Raw genomic sequence first — 23,569 nt, 5'->3', positions numbered from 1 at the left:
AACACATGTAGTCCGTCTAAAAGTTCAAAAAAGATTCACTTAGCTATAGCAGAGAAAGAAAATTCAGAGCAGGGAATAGATACTAACTTTGAGGGTACAGCACTGATTCAGTTGAGGGTACAACAATGATTCAGTTGAGCACACACCATTGATTCAGTTGAGCACAGCATCCTTGCCTCTGTGTTGCCTGTGATGATTAGCTCAGGGCCCTGCTGCAACTCCTCATGGTTGACTAGGTGACTAAGATGTGGCTAAGAAGTCATGTCAGTAGCCTCTGGGCCTTTGTCTCCTGAGCCAATCAAATCTCAAGGGCGGTTTTAATAATTCCTAAATATAGCAAAGCTTTGGGGATCCTTATCCCAATCCCTCACTTGTAAATCAGATGCCTAGAGTGTACCTGGCTACATCTGCCCCTCAGAATTCTGGGGCTACCCTAGAGGGCCTTGGGTGTTAGCCTTCTAATGTTAATAGCTTGAACCATTCTGATGTTTTCTCTCCAGTATTATCACCAATGATTATTGCTCCAATATCATTTAAACTGATAATCATCAATGAGCTTTTACAAAGTTGATTACAAAAAAATTTTTTTTACATAATTGTTTACTGAAAGATAGAGCAGGAACCAAAGTACAGTAACATCTCCCTGAAGTAAGGCATATTCTCTCTTCTGCATTTTAGTTCTCAGGGATAGTGGGCTTAAATTCAGATCATCTGCTACAAATTCCTTCCAAATTCACTTCTGAATATGTCATAGTTTATGGATAAAGTTGCTTCTAAGACACATCTTGTTAGTGGGTTATTAAACTGTTGACCTGCTTCAAGTTGATTGCTTCTTAGGGTTGTCTCCTTCCTCGGTTCAGCTTCTACGTGAAATTTCAGAAGGCCCATAGCCCCATCCCAGATACAGGCTTGCTTAGCTGCTCTGAAGGAGGAAAGAGTGTCCCCTTACCAATCCTTTGGAACTTAGAGAATCATTCTTACACTTAATGAAGTAGGAAGAAAAGAGAACATTTTAAATTCTGTAGAGACCTTGTATGTATGTGCTCTCAATTCTAACTCAGCAGCTAAGCAGAAGGTCTTTTTTTTACCAGGTAGTAAGTAGACAATATACCCAAGTATGCTCTGAAGTGGAAACCAGGGCTTCTCTACTATTTTTTGTTTTCACGCACTTCTAGGAATGGGATCACCTAAAATGCATGCTCCCAGAACTAGGTTGTCATTGACCAGTCCCCCCCACCCCACCCCTTGCCCATCTCCAATTACATAAGGAAAAAAACTAGCTCAGCCCACGTGGCAAAGGACACTAGTAGTTATTTCTCCTTCCACAGCATATACAGGTTTGAATATCCCTATGCAAATGGCTCTCAGTTCTTTCTCTCCAGCCCCTGGACTCTTCTACTGAGTTATAGTCCTACATCACCAGCTGTCTATTGGACGGTTCAAACCAGATATTCTTTAGGCATCTCAAATTCAACAAAAGCCCCAAACAATTCATTATCCTTCCCTCCCAATCCACACTTCCAAACTTATTCTATCAAGGGCATTACCAACTTTCTAGTCACCCAAATTTGCAGCTTTAGTGGAATTTTCAGTTCTTCATTCACCCCACATACACAAATCAGTTGCCAGTCTTATAATTTCTACCTTCACAACATCACTCTAATCTGTCCCTCTCTCTCTGCTCTATTGGCTTTCATTACTTTTTGCATGGACTATTGCAGTGGTCTCCTAATTGAGCTCCATCAATCCAGCTTCTCCCTTCACCAGTCTATTCTCCAGCCTAAGTGATTTTTCTCAGATGCAAGTTTTAGCTTCTTATTCCATTACTCAATAAATTTCAATGATTTCCTCTTATTTTTAGGATCAAATATAAATGTCTTTGCATTTAAAGCTCTTTAACAGCCTAGTTCCAACCTACTTTTCCAGGCTTCTTATACACCATTCCCCTTTATGCATTCGAGAACTTAGCCAGGCTGGCCTTCTTGCTATTCCTTACACATGAAATAACATCATGTTTTCTCTTTACTGCTTGTAATAGTAATAGAAAGATCCCCCTGTATTGGTCGCAAACTCCTGTCAGGGAGAAGAGGCTGAAGTAGTCTCAGCAAGGGGAGGCAGGCTCCATAATTCAGATTTTTCTACAAAGTCAGCATCTACATCCAATTCCTTTTTGAGAGGAGTCTTCTGGAGCCTGGCCTTCTCAGCGCGGAGCTGCTTGTTTTCTCTCCTCAACCTTTCGTTGTCAGCCACAAGAAACTCCACGTGTCGCTTCAGGTCAGCGATCTTGGTCGCCTGCTCTTCTATCGTTTTGTCATCTTTGGGGACTTTGCTGCCGGGACACGGTTCTGTTGGGTCTTTCCTCTTCTGAAGAAGAAAAAGAAGAGTGCCTGGGTCCCTGTCAAGGACCACTGGCACTGTGGCAGGACTAGACTGCTGAGACTTGGGCACACTGAGGCCCTCAGACCCATCCTCGGTCAGCGGCCTGCTGGACATCAGGAGATGAGGCGTTCTGTCAGGAGTCTGCTGGGCTTTCCACCTTTCCTCCCGCTTTGCCCTTTTCCACCTCTCCTGAGTAATCATGAGTTGTTTTCATGTGGCTATCCCTTTGTAATTCCAGTGATAACTGAGCCTGCTCAGACTGTGTCAGTTTCATGGCTTCAGAAAGATATGCAGCCGCCCTCTGGTGACACAAAATGGCCTCTTTGTATTTCCCTGCAGCCAATGACCGGTCTGCTTTCCTGCTCTGCTGATGAGCCTGCTAAAGCCTTAGATCCTCTGCCGGGACACCGAGTGGTTAAGTGGCATGCCCCATGACACAGTCAGGATGAGTGGTGAAACTTGCATCCAAGTCCCCCTGACTCCAGGGGCCAGCTCTCTGGCCACGGTTAGCCAGGTTGAGGGGCTCGTCCATCACTTCCATAGATGCTGGGGAAGGGGGCGGTGGCGGTGGCGCCCCAGCTCTTGGAGGGCCAGGGAAGGGCAGTACTGGGGTCGGCGCCGCTTCCTCTTCCCCCTCCAGGATCCTTGGCCTTACAATCTCAATCTAAATGGCCATGGATCCTGGAACAAATAGAGGCACTATGCTTTGTAATCCTGCTGACTACGCCATAATGTAATGCCAAACAAAGGCAACTTCCCAAGGTTCAAAATACCAGCATAGGTGCTCTCCATTTTATTCAGTGCCAAATTAAGAACAGAGAAGATCAAAATATGACATCATTCAAAATACAGCATTTACTAAGTGTGATTTAATCAAGTACTACCCCACCCCTGGACATTACATTCATTTAATCAGTCACAAAGTCCCTCTTCTAAATACTACTCCACCCCTAGGCTGTACATTCCTTTAGTCCATCACAAAGCCCCTCTTCTCAAATGGAGATTAGTTTCCAATCAAGATGAAGAAAAGACCTCCATTTGGGTATTAAGTGCTGTGCTTAAGCTTGTTGTAACTCTGGGGTAGATTAAATTGTGATCCAAGAGTGGGGAACTTTTGACCTTTTTGTGCTCTGTGATAGAACAAATGAATGTACTTTACTTATAATTGGAAATTTGTTGATTTGTAACTGCTGATAACTTGTTTTTTAGGCCAGAATTCTTATAATTTTCTGTTATTATTCTAATTATCCTAATGTGAGAATATATTATGTTTGCAAAATACGTTAGCATGTAAAAAATTATTATTGTAGTGATCCAGCTTTTTCTGTCTTTTCACTCTTAAGTGGCATTATGAACTGTTCAGATTTTTATCACCATAAACTGAAATTAGAGTAAAGTATTTAATTATGATATTCATTTCTTTTAGTATTTGGGACATCTCTTAGAGGCTGACATTTTAAAATGAAGTTATATAAGGTACAAATTTAAAAACCTGATTGTTTCATAGAATTTCAAATGGCAGTCAAAAAAATTAAAGATGTAACATGGGCATTTTTAATCCCTTCAGTTATTTTTTTATACATTTTTCTCTCTTAAATTTAATTTTGCTGGTTCTTGTCTTTTTAAAATTTAATTTTTTAATGAACAAAAATCTACTTTCTCTCCTTTTCATTTCCTGTCCCCAGTAAAAAAGGGAAAAAAACCAAAATCTTTGTAACAATATGCACAAGCAAGCAAAATTCTTGCATTGGCCATGTCCAAAAAGTATGTCTCAATCTACACCCTTTATCATGTCATTATGGATCTTAAGGAATTGTTCAAACCATTCATTTTAGACATGAAGAAACTGAGGCTGAGAAGGTAAGTAACTTGCCTGATATTACATGGCTAGAGGATAGTAAGTCTTTAACTTAATATTCAGCTCACTGGAAAAACCACCCCCCTTGTCATTTCTTATAGCAAATAGTACTCCATCACAGTCATATGACCTAACTTGTTTAGCCATTCCCCAGTTGATGAGAGCAGTCCCTCAATTTCCAGTTCTTTGCCACCGCAAAGAGAGATGCTATTAATATCTTTGTACATATTGGTCCTTCTTCTTGGGGAGGGTTGTTGTTGTTGGGTTTTTGTTTGTTTGTTTGCTTTTTTGGAGGGGAAGGTGGGCAATTGGGGTTAAGTGACTTGCCCAAGGTCTCAGGCTAGTTTTTTGTGTTAAGTGTCTGAGGCCGTATTTGAACTCAGGTCCTTCAGACTCCAGGGCCAGTGCTCTCTATTCACTGTGCCACCTAGCTGCCCCAAAGTCCTTTTTCTTTGCTCCCTTTGGGATATAGACCTAGTAGTGGTATTTTGGGTCAAAGGGTATGCACAGCTTTATAGCCCTTTGGACCTAGTTCGAAATTGTTCACTGGAGTGGTTGACCCAGTTCACTACTCCACCAACTGTATACCTATTTTCCCACATCCCCTCAGAATTTGTAATTTCTGTTGGTATGAGGTGGCACCTCAAAGTTGTTTTAATTTTCTTTTCTCTAGTCAATAGTGATTGAGAGCATTTTTTTTTCATATGATTGTAGATAGCTTTGATTTCTTCTAAAAATTCCCTGTTTATATCCTTTGACCATTTATCAGTGGTTCTTATTTTTATAAATTTGGCACAGTTCTATACTCAGTATATATATTTGAGAAATGAGGCCTTTATCAGAGAAACTTGCTGTAAAATTTTTTTTATTCATTGTCTTTGGTGCCTTTTAGCAAAATGTAGTTTTTCTAATTATCCCTTTTTATTAAATCTCTTTTTAATTTTGCTTTGTCTTAGAAAATCATGATTGCTACCCTTGTCTTCTTTTTAGTTTAGCTAAAGTTTAGCTTCTTAAACTGGATCTCTGCCCCATATGGGGTTTTGAAAAATTTGGCAACAGGCGGCAGCAAGGTGGCGCACTGAATAGAGCACCGGCCCTGGAGTCAGGAGGACCTGAGTTCAAATGTGGCCTGAGACACTTAACACTTACTAGCCGTGGGACCTTGGCAAGTCACTTAAACCCAATTACCTTGCCTTCCCCCCCTCCAAAAAAAAAAGAAAAGAAAAATTTGACATCGATAAGGTTTCTGAACATACAATGACCAAAAATTAATTAAAAATCAAACATATGATGAATCTGAGGTGTTTCTGGCAGAAATTGCCTGTGTTGCATTGCGCAACTTCACTGTCTCCTTGCCCTGTGGACTTCTGTATCTGTTGTTTAACTTCTTCTGAATACTCTCATAATTCTTGCATTCAGGACATTATTTTCTCTGAGGCTCTACTTGCCCTTATGGAATTAATCTCTTCTAGTTTTGCCCTCTGGACTTCTGTTTAGTCCAAGGTATTTCTTCACTATGTTGTACATTTTCTTCTTTTTATTCATATCTCTAGACTCCATTCCTGGATTAGGGACTTGTGAATGGATCTCTGCATTGGGAGTTGCTTGGGATTTGTCTCCTGCTGTGACCAGAGTTCTTCACCTGTTTCCTGTAGGATCTCTGAGTTTGTCCCCACACTGGTGGTTGTTTAGGACCTGTCTGTTTCTAAAGGGGGTTCCAGGGCTGTCTTGAGCTGGGTGTTGCTGGCCCCTTTCTTACTGTAACTTAACTGTAACTGTAACCTCCTGATTGGACTCTTGGCTTCCATTCTCTCTGTTCTTCAATCCATGTTCCACAAAGTTGCTAAAATAATCTTCCTTAGTTCTGACCATATCACTCCTGATCAAGAATATTCCTTTTTTTCTTTCAGTCTCACTCTCCCTCTCATATATAGGCTCTCTGAAAAATTTTAGACCACACACACATACATATACACATGTTGCAAAAGCAGTATTAATAAGTCCCTTTTCCTACTTTTTCGAAGAGCTTATGTAATATTACAATTAATTTTCTTTGGTTGATGGAATTCAGTTGAAATTCCATCCGAATCTATGTATTTTTCCCACCTTTTGGGAATTCCTTTATAGCTTGTTGAATTTATTTTTGTGAGATTTGGTTATTTTATTTTGGTTAATTCTCTATTTATATTTTTGTATATTCAACCATTTCTAAATCATCAGTTTTGTTGGCAGGTTAATTAAGGAAAATAGTTTGTAATTGTTTTGTTTCATCTTCACTTCTTGTAAATTCTTCTTTATATTTTGCCAGTTGTCAGTATAAACTAGTGGTTTGGTTACAACATCTACTTTTTGAGTCTCCTTGATCCTGCTCAGATTCAAACCCAGATCTTTTATTTATCTGTTTATTGGGGGTTTTTTGTTTCAAATTTGTTAATCTCTTTGATTTTCATGATTTCTGTTTCAGTGTTTAGTTCAGATTTTTTTATTTGTTGATATTTTAGTTTTGCACCCAATTTATTGTTCTGTACTTCTTACTTTTATTGATGAAAGTACATAGGAATACATATTTTTCCTAGGAGTTGCCTTGGCTCAATTCCAAAACTTTTGGTATACATTATTTTGCTATTGTCGTTTCCTTTGAAATGATCTTTCACTGATTTGTTCTTAGATTCTCCTATTCTTAAGGATTAAATTATTTAGTCTTCAATTAATTTTTAATTCTTTAAAGATATTTTATTGAAAATAATTTGTATTGTATGTAAAGGATACATTTAATATTTTGGCTTTCTGCATTTATGAGGTTTTTATGGTCAATTTTTATGTGTGTTATGCACAGTTGAGAAATATGTGCACTCAGTTCTGCTCTGAGATGTACACATTCCCAAAAAATGCACCATACTGTGCAGAACTGCAAAATGAAAACCAGAGCTTATGGGGAGAATGGTTTCTAATAAACATTTATTAACTAGATGATCTTTAATATTCCTTTCCATCTTTAATATTCAGTGAGAGCTCAATATTCATATTCTTTAGAAATTTTTTTTAAAGATTTTTCATGTATCCAATGCTTAACTAAATTTAATTTTGTGTTTTTTCTTAAACACTTCCTTTTATCTGTCCAGCTGTAATGGAATCATTCCCCAGCTTTCTCCTTGCAACTGTCTTTGAGCAGGAAGCTTGAGAAGAAAGAATTAGAGGAATGTCTGGAGGGAGAAAACATAGAGCTAAAAGGTGCCTTATAGGTTAAGCAGTTCAGCCCCCTTTATTTTAGTAGAGAGATATTGGAGGTTCAGAGAGGTTGGCCAAAGTCACATAGCTAGTGTGTTGAGGTCAAGGTATAAACTCAGATTCTCTGCTGTCAGATCCAGTGCTCTTTCTATCTTATAATGCCTTTGACACTGTTGATCACCCTCTCCTCACTGGATTCCTTGTTGTTCCTATAGAAGACATTCCTCTCCTGACTCTGGACATTTTCACTAACTATCCCCCTTGCGCGGAATTCCCTTCTTCCTCATCTCTATCTCCTGGCTTCTTTCAAAATCCCAGCTAAAACACAATCTTCTACAAGAAGCCATTCCCAATCCCCCTTCATCCCCTTAGTTCTAGTGTCTTCTCTTTGTTGATTACCTCCAGTTTATCTTCTATGTAGCTTGTTTGTACTTAAGTTGTTTGCAGCTGAGTTTCTTGATGATTTGGAGGTGGTTTGCATAGTGCCTGTCACATAATAGACACTAAATAAATGTTTATTAACTGATAGGATAGGTGAGGACAAGTGAAGAGATGGTAGTGAAGTAGATCTGCAAGATGTGAAGTGTCAGTTTTAGTCGAGATTGTGAATATGTGGTTAGAGGAATTGGTTTTGTGCAGGTGTGTGATGATTAGGAGAGAGAATACTTGTGTAATGAGAATAAATGGTTTCTTTGTTGTAAAATTGTCTAAATATAAATCTAGAAGTTCTCTTTTGGAGGAGAAGGGGGTGGAGTGGGAAATGGAGGTAGGCAAGGAGATCCTCCCATTTATCATATAGACTCTCACTTTGTGGTAATTTTTAAAAATTTTAGTTAACAAAAACTTGTAAGCATTTCATCCATGACTTTCAGAGACTTTATTGCAAGAAATAGTTTGTCAGAACATTAACTTATTTTCCCTTTTCCCCTTCTAGAATCTACACCTGAGGGAAAAAAAAAACAATGGAGATATGAACTTCTGCAGACAAGCTTCCTGACAAGAAGTTGATGTATAGAAGGACAGAGCTAACAGGAACCAGTGAGCAAAATTTCTGACAACTATAGCTCATCTTTTCATTCTTGAAATTTGCCATCTACAACCACAGATTCCTATTGTTTATCTTCAAGTTGAAGACAAGATCAAAATCTACAAACCAGACCTCATCCAAAGCAAAGGGATATTTTTCCACTCTCTTGTGGAAAGCAAAAACACTACAATGTCTAAGAAACAAAATCAAAAGGGTAAGATTAAGATTGCATGTGGATATAACTTGTTTATGGTATATTTGTGGATTTGTACACTATCAAATTCTGTAACTATTCAGAAATTATTCTACTTGTTAATGCTTTTTATTTTAATAATTATGCTTACATAGATATATAATTTCATCTTTCTGTTATTACTATGATTTTAGCACAGTAAACTACTTGTTGGCTTTCAGTGTGAAAATGAGACCATAGGTCTTTGTTTACTAATTCCCTGAAAATTATTGATTAGAATAGAATTTTCAAAGAAAATCAGAAAAAAATTTTACAGTGTTGGGATATTCAGTTTTTTGGGGTGTTTTTTTTTTGTTTTTTTTTTTTGCTTTTTGGAGGGCAATTGGGGTTAAGTGACTTGCCCAAGGTCACACGGTTTGTAAGTGTAAAGTATCTGAGGCTGGATTTGAACTCAGGTCCTCCTGACTCCAGGGCCGGTGCTCTATTCACTGCGCCACCTAGCTGCCCCAGGATATTCAGTTTTATCAAAGCCAGAGTTATTTCTTTATCAAAATATAATATAAGCTGAGGTGTCAGAAACATTGCATATTTTGAAAAATGTTTCTTAATCTGGAAATAAGGAGTAGGCATTTGTTAGAGGGATGGAGGCAGAGTACCCATAGAAGAAAAGTAAGAGCTTGTACTTAGAGATCTTGATGTCTCCTTGGAGACAGGTAGTGGAGCAGGAAAGATGAATTTAAAAAAAAGTTGGGGTGGATAGGTGGTGCAGTGAATAGAGCACCATCCCTGAAGTCAGAAGGACCTGAGTTCAAATACGGCCTTAGACACTTGACACACACTAGCTGTGTGACTTTGGGCAAGTCACTTAACCCCAATTGCCCTCCAAATAAAAAAAAAGGTCCTCTTGCTTTTAGCAGAGATATCGGAGGTTCCCATGGAATTGTCTGTCCTCTTGCTCAGCGAGAATCAGGTAATGTTGGGAGTAAGTTCTATATGGAGTAAAAAGTGTTTTGATCATATGTAGTTCCTGACTAAAACTTTTCTTGAATATGCATATATATTAACTTAGTTTTATGCTGTTAAAATTATTGCAAATTAGATTAATCTGTTCATAAGAAGAAAATGACAGGGTATATTATAAGTTATTAGAGTTCTGTTTCTTATTCATTCAACATTTGAGCATCTGCTGTTATTTATATGGTATGACTCAACTTCCAGTTCTTTTGTGTTGGGTGAAGGTGAATCTCCTTTAAATGTTAACTTTCTTATTTCATACTTCATTTTTTATTTTAAAAAATATAATTTTTTTTTTTTACAAAAAAACTGGTTTCATTTTGGAATAAATATGTTTTTTCAGGAATAATAGAAGTAACCAAAAAAACTGACTTCTCTTTTGTGATCGAATTTTACATATGAAATGTTGGTCTTTTTTTTTCAGCATTTGGTTTTTCTTTGGTCATTATTAATTCGATTTTCTTTTGTCAGTTATGCTACAAGAATTAGGCAAAATATTTTTCCTCCTGCAAGTGGAAAAATGCCATGTGCATTATTTCCCAGCAGAAAAATCCAGTATATTTAGTGGTTTCTTTTTTAAATTAAGCACCCCATTTCTTCACTTTTTTTTTTTTTTTTGGCTTTTTGGAGGGGGAAGGGCAGGGTAATTTGGGTTAAGTGACTTGCCCAAGGTCACACGGCTAGTAAGTGTTAAGTGTCTGAGGCCAGATTTGAACTCAGGTCCTTCTGACTCCAGGGATGGTGCTCTATTCACTGTGCCACATAGCCACCCCATTTCTTCACATTTTACTTATTTTATGAATATTAGTTGTTGAGAGATCATGTAAGCAGCATTGAGTGTTAAAAAAAAATTTATGTATACCCTTCATTGTAATTTCATATTCATTTCCAAATATATTCTTCCCTCTTCCCTTATGCCATAATACCTCTAATAAAAATTAGAAAGAGGAAGAAAAACGCAGTCAGCAAAATCAGCTAGCATACCAATTGAGGTTCTGGGCTAAAGGGACATGGGATGGGAAGAAAAAAAAAAAGGATCAGACACAGTTATAGAATACACAAGTCTATACATTACATCATTTCAGTGCAGTATTTGAGAACCACAAAGTGTGATATACCCTAACACTCTAAAGAATCTGTTACCTCACTGGGTATATTTTCTCTCTGCCTTGCTGCAAGGTATTCCTTTTCATCCTCTGTGGCTTCCCAAGAAAAAAAAAAGATGCTAGTTGTCTGCTAGAGGTATTCCTGTAGATCTTTTAATGTTTTTGTGGGTACCAGTGCAGAGTGGCCCATTTTCTTTTCTGAACATGTTGCCTGAATGATATTCCTTATTCCATATACTGAATTTAAATCATATAATTTTTAATTTGCCACATTTTTATACTCACTTTGTATTTCCCCATTGCTCTTTGGGTCACCAACAATTTCAATTCATCAAAGATTATGCCATCCATTATTGGTAATTATACAGCCTCACTGAGAGAATGCTGGTGTTAAAAGACGTCTTTTTGTATGTGTATCAGAGGATACACCTGAAAACATTGCATGATTTCCCAAATGGAACCCATCCTACCTTCTTCCTCCTATTTAATTCAGGGCTTGCCCCATCTTCACTGCCCCTCCAGGATATATGTGGTGATGGACTAACTCGTTGGAAAGAGTATGATAAACATATGAAATATTATAATTTTGTCTACCAGTTTATATAATTAATGTTATAAGCTTATCCATTGTAGCATACCCAGGATGGCTAATAGCACAAGTTCTTTGATCTGCTTTTGTAAAGGAAAGCAATTCAAAAAGGGTTAACAATCTTACTTTAATCAAACATATGTCATTTATCTAGTTCAGGGAAAAGAGTCAGCACCTGAACTTCAGAAAGTACAAACAGAAGTTACAAACAGACAAAAAATAGAGAGAAAATAATACAATTCAGCAAACCAACAAAGAGGGCTTCTAGCTGACTAACTATTACATCCCTACAGTTAGTTACCAGAGAGAGAAGCACCAACATCTGGGTTTTCAAAGCTGGGGGGCTCAACAGCTGCCCAGAGTCTCATCTGGCCAAATCACACAGGTCTTCCCAAAGTGATCCCTAAAGCAAAGCCTTACCTCAGAGGTATATATAGCCTTCTCCAGGGTCAGAGAACATCACAACCCTTGTGACCCACTGCCTAATTACCAAGTGACAAGGTGGGGGCCTTCCTGAAAAACAAGCCTCCCCTAAGCAAACTTCTCCTGTTGGACTCTGCTCCACCCTTCAGCAAACTCCTCCCACCACAGGCTCCATGTGACCACATTCAGCCTATTAGGGGGCAAAGTATATTTCCAGATCAGGCAAGGTCCTTAAATTCACTTAGGCTTATTAAGGGGCAGGGAAGATCTTCAAATTCCCATTACCATTACATCCATCCATTTATATAAGTAAGAATTTGCTCTGTTGCCTCAGGTTCTTCTAGAAATATCAGAGCTACAATTATTTGAACATTAGCTGAATAGATCTATTAGACAAAATATCTACAAGTAGTTTGTGTTACCTATCCTATACATAATGACATTCTGAGATGTGTTTTTATGTCTACAGTAGATGTATGAATCCAAGATAACATAGGTCACTGAAGATTTGAATATTTTTTCATTTTAGTGGTATTTTTCTATTACACAATAATTTAAATTGAAGTAGTTTTACTTTAAAAAAATCTATCTCACCTTAATAGTCAAATAATAAATAATCTAAAATGATGTAATCTTTCTATTCCCCCGGACTTTAAAGTTTTCACTGGTATATAGCTTTATAAAACTAAGGCAAATACTTTGAAATTGATTCTTGCATAGATTGGGGAGTGACTAAGTTCATTCAGAAGGCCTCCAGATCGGTTCTTACTAACCCAAGCACAAGTAGCTTTCTGGAGGACTGCCGCTGTGAATAGCTTTAAGGTTCTGATGACATAGTATAGTGAACTCTATTCAGCAGTAAACTAAAGCAAAACATTCACAGAAACCAAAGTACAGCATTCACAATGATATAACATAACAACTTATGACTAAAGTGGCCCATAGTTTTAAATAAAAGATATCATTCAAGTAACAAAGTACAAGGGTCTCCTACCCCTAGGTCACATTTTCTTAATCTATCAGTCAGAAAGTCTCCTTTCTTCTTGGTTAGAGAGTTCTCCCACCCCTAGGTCACAGTAAGTCATGATCTTGTCAGTCAGCACTAAGTACCCAAGGAGAGGTCCTTTCATCTTGGCTCCAGGCTGGCTCCCAGATTTCATGGTTCCTCTTCCATGGTCCTAGCTCTTGCCTGAATTCACCCAAGTGTCACCTGGATTCATAGGCAGGCAGCTCTCAACATCTCATCCGGCTCCTTGTCCAGTTCCCATTCCATCTTGAAGCTCACAGTGACCAGTCTGCCTTAAGTCCTACGTAGTTTCTGTTTCTGGGAAGACAAAGCTTAACAGAGTTAAAACAACATTCATACATGTTAGTGGCACCATCATCAATTCACTTTCTGCCTGTGAAATCAACACAGACCCACAAACAAGGTCTGAGAAATCAACACAAATCATCAGTATAGTCCCAGGACCTCTGAAAACATCAGTAAAACCCTCCTCCAGGATTTCTGTAAACAGACAACAAGAAAATCCTTTTTCAGGACTTCTGAACCAGCAGTAAGGTTCTAGGGCTTCTGTAACAACAACATCCTCTACCAGCAGACAGATCTGGCAAAGTAACATGAACACAGACAAAGTGCTGGCCACCACAGCTATGCTTCCTCCCAGTTCTCCTCTGTCCCAGCTTGTGCTCCTGCTTTTATATCATCAGTTCCTTCTTCTTCCACCTCTTCCTATTGCATCAACAAGTTCCTCCCACCTCCAGATCACCAGAGGGGCTCAAAAACAATTGAAGAACTGAAACAAGGTGCTAAATAATTGAAGAACTGAAACAGGGTGCTAAGTACTTCTTTGCGTTAGAGTTCTACATTCTGGTAGTTTGGAACACTTTTGCCCTATATAATCACATTTACTCCATTTGCTTTCTATTTAGAATAGGCATGAGGAAAGCTCAAACTGTATTATGTTGGATAGAGTGCAGTGTTTTAGTGGTGGATGCCATGAATGCAAGTTTATAGTTAGTTTCAGAGTTGAAAAAGCCCTTAGTTGACCATTTGGTCCAACCTATACCAAAAATTCATTTATTGCAACATACCCAAAAAGTGGTCATCTGGCCTTTGCTTTAAGAGTTCAGTGAGTGACAACCTACAGCTCCAGCATAACCTGTTCTACTTTTGGATAGCTTTAATTTTTAGTAAGTTTGTCTTCACATCAAATCTAAATTAACAACTAAAATTGCAGTTCAGAGAATGCTGGCTCTGGAGTTAGAGAATCTGGATTCAAACCATGCTTCTGACATTTCTACCTGTGTTTCCTTGAGCAAATCATAACCTCCCTAAACTATAGTTTACCAAATGGCCGTTGAGGTCTTTTTCAACTCTGAAACTCTTTAACTATAAACTTGATTCATGGCATCCACCACTAAAACATTGCACTCTATCCAAAGTAATACAGATGCATGAACTTATAACCATTCTCCCACTCAATAGTCCTTCATGTAACTGGAAGCAACTGTCATGTTCTGGCTGCTTCTTTATTTCTCCAGACTAAGCATTCCCAATTCCTGCAGCCATTCTTCATCTAATATGGATTCAAGGCCTTTCAATATCCTAGTTGTTCTTCTCTGGATGCTCCAGATTATAAATATCCTTATTAAACAGTGGTGCCCAGAATTGAATGGGGTACTCCAGGGATGATTTGATTATGGCAAAGTACAGAGGGACCATCATTCCTTATTTCTCAAAGCTGTGTAATGCAGACCAAGACTGCATTCATATTTTTGGCTGCTTCATTCCATTGCTGACTAAGAACTTGCAGCCCACTAAACATCACCAGATCTTTTTCATACAAACTGTCATCCTAATTTCCCTCATGCTGTCCTTGTGAAGTTTTATTTTTTAAACCTAAATTTAAATTTATCTGAATTAAATTTTATTTTATTAGACAAAACCCAATTCTATAGCCTGTCAAGATCTTTTTGGATCCTGACTTTGTCATCCAGTATATTAACTACGTCTTCTATCTTTTTTGCCATCTGCAAGTTCATCTATACCTTTTATTCAAGTCATCGACAGAAATATAAGATGACGTAAGGCAAAGTAGAAACAATCCACTAGAGACCTACTAAGTTGACATTGAATGATTAGCATCTACTTTTTGAACCTAGTTATTAAGTTCTAAATCCTAGTTACAAGTTATTGATAACTCATCAATCTTGCAACATAAGAAATAGAGAAAAGTAAAGACAGCACAAAGAAGGTGCAGAGAAACAAGAAGTCTATAAATGCCACAGATCTCCAGAAAATATTAATTAAATAGAATATATGAAAATTACCTTTGATGAAAGTCTCTTCTGAAAGCCAGTAGTCATGAGAATTATATGGAATAAGTGGTGGTAGAGAACTATAGACAGAGAGCTTTTAGCCCCATGTTAAATGACCACTGAGATTAGCTGGAATAAAAGAAGGTAAGGTTCCTTACTTCTTGTGACTCTTGTCACTGGTGATCCTTTCATTCATTTGTTCAACCAGTCATTAAATTACTGCTATATATACAGAACTGTTTTCAGGTTTTCCTTCAGCTGATGAAAATTTAAAGTACCAAAGGACAATTTCTCCCCACTAACCCTTGCTTTCCTCACAGGAGTCTCGGCTAGTAGATGAGATACAGCATACATGAGACTTAAAGTACAATGCAAGACAGTATATGATTTTGCCAAAATGAGACATATAGACACAAAATACATTCATAACAGAAAATCATTTTAGTCTGGAGAAGATAAGATAAAAAGATAGTAAGCATAAAAAAAATAAGAGTCATTTGGTCAGGATTTGGAAGGGTGGGTAGGATTTGAATAGGCAAATGACATATGGAATGGCATTCTACTCAAGGATAGCAGCATAAACAAAACTTTAGAGTCAAGAATAAGCATGACATTTTAATATACATTGAGATACCAATTAGAGTAGAAAGTTGTTAAAGGGGGATAGTAGGAGATAAAGTAGGTAGGGTGGGGTTGTGTTATAGAGGGTCTTTAATGCTAAGTTTGAAAGTTTGATTTTATCTTTGATTTTATTTAAAAATTTTTGAGTAGGGGTATGACATGAAGGAATTGGTATATTAGGAAGATGAATCAGATAGGAATATATAGGATAAATTGTTAATTTAGTGTTTTATTTTTAGTCTTATTAATCCCTCTTTATCTTTTAGCATTTCTCTCCAAACAACTCTAATACCTCAAATCAAATTCTGGAGTGGTAGAACCAACAAAAAATTGGGTAAAACAATTTTCTAACCCAGGACAATTTAGGAGGTCAGCAGGAAAGGTCTGTCACACGGGGATAGTGGTTGGGCCTGGAGCATTGCAGGTTGCCCTGCTGTGCCATCGGTGGACCTTGGAGGCAGCTAGCTGCATTGACAGCAGTAGCAGCTTTCAGTAGGAACTTTCAGGCCCCTGATGGTGGACAGGGTTGACCAACTGGTTAGAAGGAGATTGCAGGGGACTCTTTGCTGGCACTGGATTCAGGACCCTGTTGCATTGCTCATAGGCAGTTCTAGATCACAGTTCCGGATCCAAAAGGAGTGATAGCACCTGTGGCCACAGGGGAGCTGGGACCTTGATTGGGGTCCCAGGGTAGAGAGGAGTGCCTGTGTTCACTCACGGGGAAATAGGGACACTGGCCTCAATTCCAGGACAGAGGGAGTAATTGTGGCTACAGCAAAGCAGGGGACCTGGTCACAGTCCTAGGGCCAGGAGGAGTGCTAGCACTGGTAGCTACAAGGAAACAGGTAAAGACCAGAACACAGGCCAAGAGAGCAGTGACCACACCTCTCCTTAGATCATACCACCTTGAAGGCACTGAAACTCTATAGCTCCCAGAGCTAGCTGTGAAAACAGCAATAAGAAAGTCCTGAAGCTTGGGACAGTGCCACCCCTACCCTGGCAGCAGAGCCTAACTTTAATGTAAAGTTCAAAGTCAAGAGTGGAAAGGCTGGGAAAATGAGCAAACAGCAAAAAAAGAACCTGACCACAACAAATTATTTTGGTGACAGGGAAGATCAAGACACAAACCCAGAAAACAAAGATATCAAAATAGCTACAAGCAAAACCTCAAAGAAAAATGTAAATTGGATGGACACAAGCCCAACAAGAATTCCTGTGAGAGAAAGGTTTTGAAAAATCAAATGAGGGGAAAGGAACAATTGGGAATAGAAATGAGAATGATAGAAAATTATGAAAAGAGAATTAACAGCTTAGTAAAAGGCACAAAAAATACTGAAGGAAATAATACCATAAAAAAAAAAAAAGAATTAGGGGCAGCTAGGTGGCACAGTGAATAGAGCACCACCCCTGGGAGTCAGGAGAACCTGAGTTCAAATCCATCCTCAGGCATTTAACACTTACTAGATGTGTGACCTTGGGCAAGCCACTTAACCCCAATTACCTTGCCTCCTCCCCCCAAAAAAGAGAAAAAAAAAAGAATTGGCCAATGGTAAAAGAGGCACAAAAATCCACTGAAGAAAAGAACTCCTTAAAAAGCAGAATTCACCAAATGGAAAAAGAGGTACAAAAGCTCACCAAAGAGAATTCCTTAAAAATTGAGAGTTGGGCAACGGAAAGCAAATGATTCCATGAGACATCAAGAAACAGTAAAACAACGTCAGAAGGATGAAAAAAAAAATAGAAGAAAATGTGAAATATCTCATTGGAAAAATAGCTGACGTGGAAAATAGATTGAGGAGAGATAATTTAAGATTTATTGGAGTACCTGAAAGCCATGATCAAAAAAGATGGCTAGGTGGTGCAGTGAATAGAACACTAGCCTTAGTCAGGAGGACCTGAGTTCAAATCTGGCCTCTGCCACTTAACACTTACTAGCCATGTGACCTTGGGCAAGTCACTTAACACCAGTTGCCCTGCCATCCTCCCTCAAAAAAAAAAAAAAGCCTAGACATCACATATCAAATAATTAAGGAAAACTGCCCTGATATCCTAGATCCACAGGATAAAATTAAAAGAATGTATTATTCATCTCCTGTAAAACACCCCAAAATGAAAACTTCTAGAAATAATATAGCCAACTTCCAGAGCTCTTAAGTTAAGGAGAAAATATTGTAAGCAGCTAGAAAGAAACACTTCAAATACTGTGGAAGCACAAGCAGGATCGCACAGGATTTAGAAGCCTCTACAGTAAAGGAGTGGAGAGCTTGGAATATAATATTCAGGAAGGCAGAGGAGCTAGGATTACAATCAAGAACAACCTATCTAACAAAACTGAGTATAATCCTTCAGGGGGAAAAATGAATATGTAATGAAATAGAGGACTTTCAAGCATTCTTAAATAGAAAATTTGCATTTCAAGCACAAGACTCAAGAGAAGCATGAAAAGATAGTAAACATGAAAGAAAAATTATAAAGGAATAAGTAAGTTTAAAATGTTTCCATTCCATATGGAAAGATAAGTATAGCTCCTAAAAACTTTATCATTATTGGGGCAATCAGAAGGTATATACATAGACAGAGGGCTTGGTGGTGAGTTGATTATAATGGGATAATTTTAAAAAAATAAAATTACAGGGTGAAAAAGGATGCTCTGCGAATAGGGGAAAGAGAGAGGAAGAACAGGGAAAATTATCTCACATAAAAGAAGTGTGAAAGGAAGAGCTTTTAAAATGGAGAGAAAAATGGGGGGGTGTGAGCAGTGCTTGAACCTTACTGTCATTGGAATTGGTTCAGAAGGGAATAACATACACATTCATTTGTGTATAGAAATCTGTCTTACCTACAAGGAAGTATGAGGGGAAGAGGATAAGAGAAGGGAAGGGTCTGATAGAAGGGAGGGTAGATTAAGGGAGATAGTGGTCAGAAGCAAAATAGCCTTTTTAAGAAAGACAGCATCAAAAGGGTGAATGTAGATACAGTTGATGGATAAAATTGAGGTAACAAAGCTTATATTGAGTGGCCTTAGTCTTTATAGACAAAGGGATATTGGATTATTTCTGAGATTAAGGAATAATGATGGAACTCTGAGAGTGGAGAAAGCTTAGAAAAATTGTTATGAGAAATATGCCAGAGACTCAGTTAGAAGAAGAAAAGCACTACTGAATAATAAACTGGACCCACTTCATTCCATTCACTCCATTTATTGAGTGTTGTTTTGTGTGTGTGTGTGTGTGTGTGTGTGTGTGTAATGTACTTTTCTGTAGGAGAGGTATATGTAATTTAGTATCGACACTAGAAGCATTCCATTTTCTGAGTGTAGGAGTGATGATGAACTGTGGTATTTCTCTGTATTCACTTAAAAGTAGAATCAGTTAATAAATATTTGTTGTTGTTTTAGTCATGTCCTACTCTTTGTGAGTCCTACTTATTTAGAGTTTTCTTGGCAAAGATACTGGAATGGTTTGCCATTTCCTTCTCCAGCTCATTTTGCAGATGAAGAAACTGAAGCTAATAGGGTTAAATGACTTTCCCAGGGTCACGAAGCCAATAAGTTTCTGAGGCTAGATTTGAACTCGGGAAGATGAATGAGTCTTCCAGACTCCAGGGCCTGCACTCTATCTATTGTGCCACCTAGCTGTCACAATAAACATTTAGCGTTTACTAAATATGCCCTATGCACTATGCTAAATTTTGGGGATACAAAGAATGAAACAATCTCTATTCACAAGAAGCTTTTATTCTAATAGAAGAAAGAAACATACATATATACATGTGTGTGTGTGTGTAGAGAGAGAGAGATTTACTGGCTATGTGATCTTGGGCATATCACTTATATCTGCCTTAGTTTACTCAACTGTAAAATGGGGTTAATAAAACCTCCCAGAGTTGTTATTTTAAGTGTAACACAGACCACCTTGGCCCCCTTTGCCTAAAGGCCAGGTATGTTACATTTCATTCCTTTTTCAGGATTCTCCAGTAAAATGTCCCCACCAGTGTTGTTTCTGCAGTTGGTGGAAGTCCTGCTATACCCCAGTTCCATTTGGCCACCAACAGTCACATTAACTTTTATGCAGAAATATTCACTTCAAAAAGTATATCTCATATAAATTTACTTCTTTGAAGACATGGGAGATATAATTCCTCTTTTAGCTCTCTGTTCCTTTGTACCACCTTGGTTTCTGGAGAGGAAAAGGGGATTACATTCATATTTTAGCTCATTTCCCATAGGACATACAGTCCCAGTTCCAAGTTCAAAACCCTTGTTGGCCTTGGGTCCCAAGTACCCTGGCTTCTCTGAGCTTCCTTGCTGGGCTGGTGTGATAGTAATGGCAATTAAAGATTCCCCTGTATTGGCTTGGTTTTCAAATTGATTGTATTAAAACCCAGAGTTTGTTAATCCCACCTGTGGGATGGGCTTGTTGATGTGAAAAGAAAGTCCTGAAGTGGGAGGAGCTGGTGATGTAGATTTGGAGAGACAGGAGAGAGGCGGAAGATCTTTTTGGAAGCAGCACCTCGTGGAGAGAGAGAGAGACTAAGAGGATTGCTGGTGGCCGCTTTGAATTGCCCTGGACTTTTGAGACCTGCCCCCTGAGCTGCCAAGGACTGAGGAGACATGGCTGTTTTGCTGGTACTTTGTCTGTCTGTTTTGATGTTATTTTGCCAGATTTGTCCACTGGTGAAAGACTGTCCTGTTGAAGAAGTCCTGGAACCTGGCATTTGGTTAAGAAGGCCTGAGACTGTCCTGCAGACAGAGAGTGAATACTGTCCACTGGTGAGGGACAGTACTGTTGTTGCAGGGGTCTGGAGACTGTCCTGCAGACAGAATGAATACTGTCCACTGGTGAAGGACAGTGCTGTTGTTGCAGGGGTCTGGGAGCCTTTCTGTTGGTTCAGAGGCCCTGAAGAAGGATTTTCTTGTTGTATGTTTACAGAAATCCTGGGAGAGGGCTTTGCTAATGTGTTCAGGGGTTCTAGGACTGTTCTACAGACAGAGGATAAATTCATGAAGGGACTGGCAATGTATCTTATGGCCTTGCTAAGCCTTGTCTCCCCAGGAACTAAGATTGCTGAGAACTTGCCTCTGTCAAGATGAAGAAAAGACCTCCATTTGGGTATTTAGTGCTGTGTTTAAACTTGATGTAACTCTGGGGTAGATTCAATTGTGATCCAGGGGTGGGGAACTTTTGACCTTATTGTGCTCTGTGATTGACAAATGAAGGTACTTTACCTATGTTTGGAAACTAATCTCCATTTGAGAAGAGGGGTTTTGTGGTGGACTTAATTAAGGTATAGCCTAGGGATGGAGTAGTATTTAGAACAGGGACTTTGTAATTGATTGAATGATTGGAAGATCCTGGGGTGGGGTAGTACTTGGAGATTATTTAATCACACTTAGTAAATGCTGTATTTTGAATGATGTCATGTTTTGATCTTCTCTGTTCTGGGTTTGTTACTGAATAAAATAGAGAGCACCTATGCTGGTATTTTGAACCTGGGAAGTTGCCTTTGCTTGGTATTACATTACAGCTGGCTGCAGCATCCTATCTGCATTCCTGGCTCCCAGGTTGTCATGGTTTAAATTCCTGGGTCAGATGGGAATGATCGCCAGCATCTGCAACTGAGAAGTACAAAAGAAACAGAACAGAGACAAAGACACCTAAGTCCATTTCTTGCGGCCTGGGTAAAAGAGAGAGCAAGAGAAGAGTCTTTCCTCTTTCACTATTCAATTTTTGGTACCCCTTTGGAATTGGGTTCACAAGATTTTGACATACATTTGTTAATTCTTTATCATTAAATCACACTAATCACATTAACTTCATCAGTAAAAAATGATCTTTTCCCAATCTTGAGTCCTCTAGTCTTTGGTTGTTTTGCCCATAAGTTTTTTTCTTCATAGGAATTATCAGCTTAAAAAAACAAACAAACAAAGAAAAACAACACCAACCTGCTTTTCTTCTTGTTCTTCCAACTTCGAGAAGCTTGTGATACATTGTAAAGGAATCCTTACAACTCCTCCAGCTTCCAGGACCCTCTGAAGGTCTTTGCTTTTTTTTTTTTTAATTTATTTATTTACTTTTAGTTTACAACATTCAGTTCCAAAATCCCTTGAGTTTCAAATTTTCTCCTCCCCTCCCACCATCCCATGGCAGCATACAATCAAATACAGGATCTACAGATACCTTCACTTTAAACATTAGTCAGGTTGTAAAGAAGGATTATAGCCAATGTAGTAAACAATGAGAAAGAGAAACAAAATAACACAGAAAAAAGAAAAAGAGCAAGTAGTCTGCATTCAGACAATGCTGCTCTTTCTCTGGATGTAGACATCTCTCTCCATCATGAGTCTTTTGGAGGTGTCTCATGACCTTGCATTGCTGAGAGGAGCCCAGTCTATCATAGTTCGTTATCACACATAATTGTGTACAGATTTCTCCTGGTTCTGCTCTTCTCACTCAATATGAATTCATATAAGTCTCTCCAGGTTATTATGAAATCTTTCTGCTCCTCATTTCTTATAGCACAATAGTATTCCATTACATTCTTATAATGTAACTTGTTTAGCCATTCCCCAATTGATGGGTATCCCCTTGATTTCTAATTCTTTGCTACTACAAAAAGAGCTGCTATAAATATTTTTGTACATATGGGTCCTCCTTCCACTTCGGTGATCTCTTTAGAATACAACCCTAAAAGTGGTATTGCTGGGTCGGAGGGTATGCACTTATTTATACTCTGGGCATAATTCCAGATTGCTCTCCAGAATGGCTTAATCAGTTCACAGTTCCATCAACAATGCATTACTGTTCCAATTTTTCTACATCTTCTCCAGCATTTATCATTTTCCTGTTTTGTCATCTTAGCCAATCTGACAGGTGAGATGTGGTACCTCAGAGTTGTTTTGATTTGATTTCTATAATCAATAGTGATTTTGAGCATTTTATTATATGCTTATAGATATCTTTATTTTCTTCCACTGAAAACTGCCTGTTCATATCCTTTGACCATTTACCAATTGGGAATGACTTGTATTCTTATAGATTTGACTCAATTCTCTGTATATTTTAGAAATGAGGCCTTTATCAGACACTGGTTGTAAAAATCCTTTCCTAATTTTCTACTTCCCTCTTAATCTTGGTTATATTGGCTTTATTTGTACAGAATCTTTTCAATTTAATGTAATCAAAATTATCCATTTTGCATTTCATGATGCTCTCTAACTCTTGTTTGGTCATAAAATCTTCCCTACTCCATAAATCTGACAGGTAAACTATTCCTTGCTCTCCCAGATTGCTTACATTATCAGCCTTTATACCTAGATCGTGCACCCATTTCAACTTGATTTTGGTATGTGGTGTAAGATATTGGTCTGTGCCCAGTTTCTGCCATACTATATTCCAGTTTTCCCGGTGGTTTTTGTTAAATAGTGAGTTCTTATCCACAAAGCTGGGGTCTTTGGGTTTGTCAAACAGTAGATTACTATAGTCATTGACTGCTGTGTCTCATGTACCTTATGTATTCCACTGATCCACTACTCAATTCCTTAGCAAGTACCAAGTAATTTTTTTAAATTAAATTTTATGTTTATTTTTAGTTTTCTTCATTCATTTCCACAAGATTTTAAGTTACAAATTTTCTCCCCATTTTCCCCCTATCCACCACCCCAAAACAGTGATCCCACTGAATGTTCCCTCCCCCAGTCTGCTCTCTCCTGTATCTCCCCCCTCTGACTTTCCAGTAGGGCATGGTGGGTCTCTGTGCCCCAGTGCCTATATATCTTATTTCTCAGTTGCATGTAAAATAATAATAATAA

General features: G+C 38.3%; 2 protein-coding genes across 3 annotated transcripts in view; one reads left to right on the top strand and one right to left on the bottom strand.

The window, feature by feature from the left end:
- SPATS2 (spermatogenesis associated serine rich 2) overlaps positions 1–23,569 on the top strand; it is a 164,312-nt gene that overhangs the window by 47,196 nt on the left and 93,547 nt on the right. For both annotated transcript variants that reach the window (XM_069092612.1, XM_069092613.1), the window contains exon 2: positions 8,400–8,706. In XM_069092612.1, the coding sequence (XP_068948713.1) occupies positions 8,682–8,706 (25 nt within the window). In that variant the 5' untranslated portion in view covers positions 8,400–8,681. The remainder of the gene's footprint in view (positions 1–8,399; positions 8,707–23,569) is intronic.
- On the bottom strand, positions 1,681–2,916 carry LOC138164667 (nuclear receptor-binding factor 2-like). The gene has a single exon (XM_069092611.1). It carries the CDS (start codon positions 2,578–2,580, stop codon positions 2,077–2,079), a length of 504 nt encoding a protein of 167 aa, XP_068948712.1. The 5' UTR covers positions 2,581–2,916; the 3' UTR covers positions 1,681–2,076.

The sequence above is a fragment of the Petaurus breviceps genome, unplaced genomic scaffold, assembly GCF_028583685.1.
Source record: "Petaurus breviceps papuanus isolate PSGF00001 unplaced genomic scaffold, PetGlider_PUasm1.0 191, whole genome shotgun sequence".
NCBI lineage: Eukaryota > Metazoa > Chordata > Mammalia > Diprotodontia > Petauridae > Petaurus > Petaurus breviceps.
This window is presented reverse-complemented; position numbering and strand designations above follow the sequence as displayed.

Excerpts from the sequence above, each read along its gene's own strand:
- LOC138164667 (XM_069092611.1), bottom strand. The coding sequence starts at position 2,580 with ATGATTACTCAGGAGAGGTGGAAAAGGGCAAAGCGGGAGGAAAGGTGG.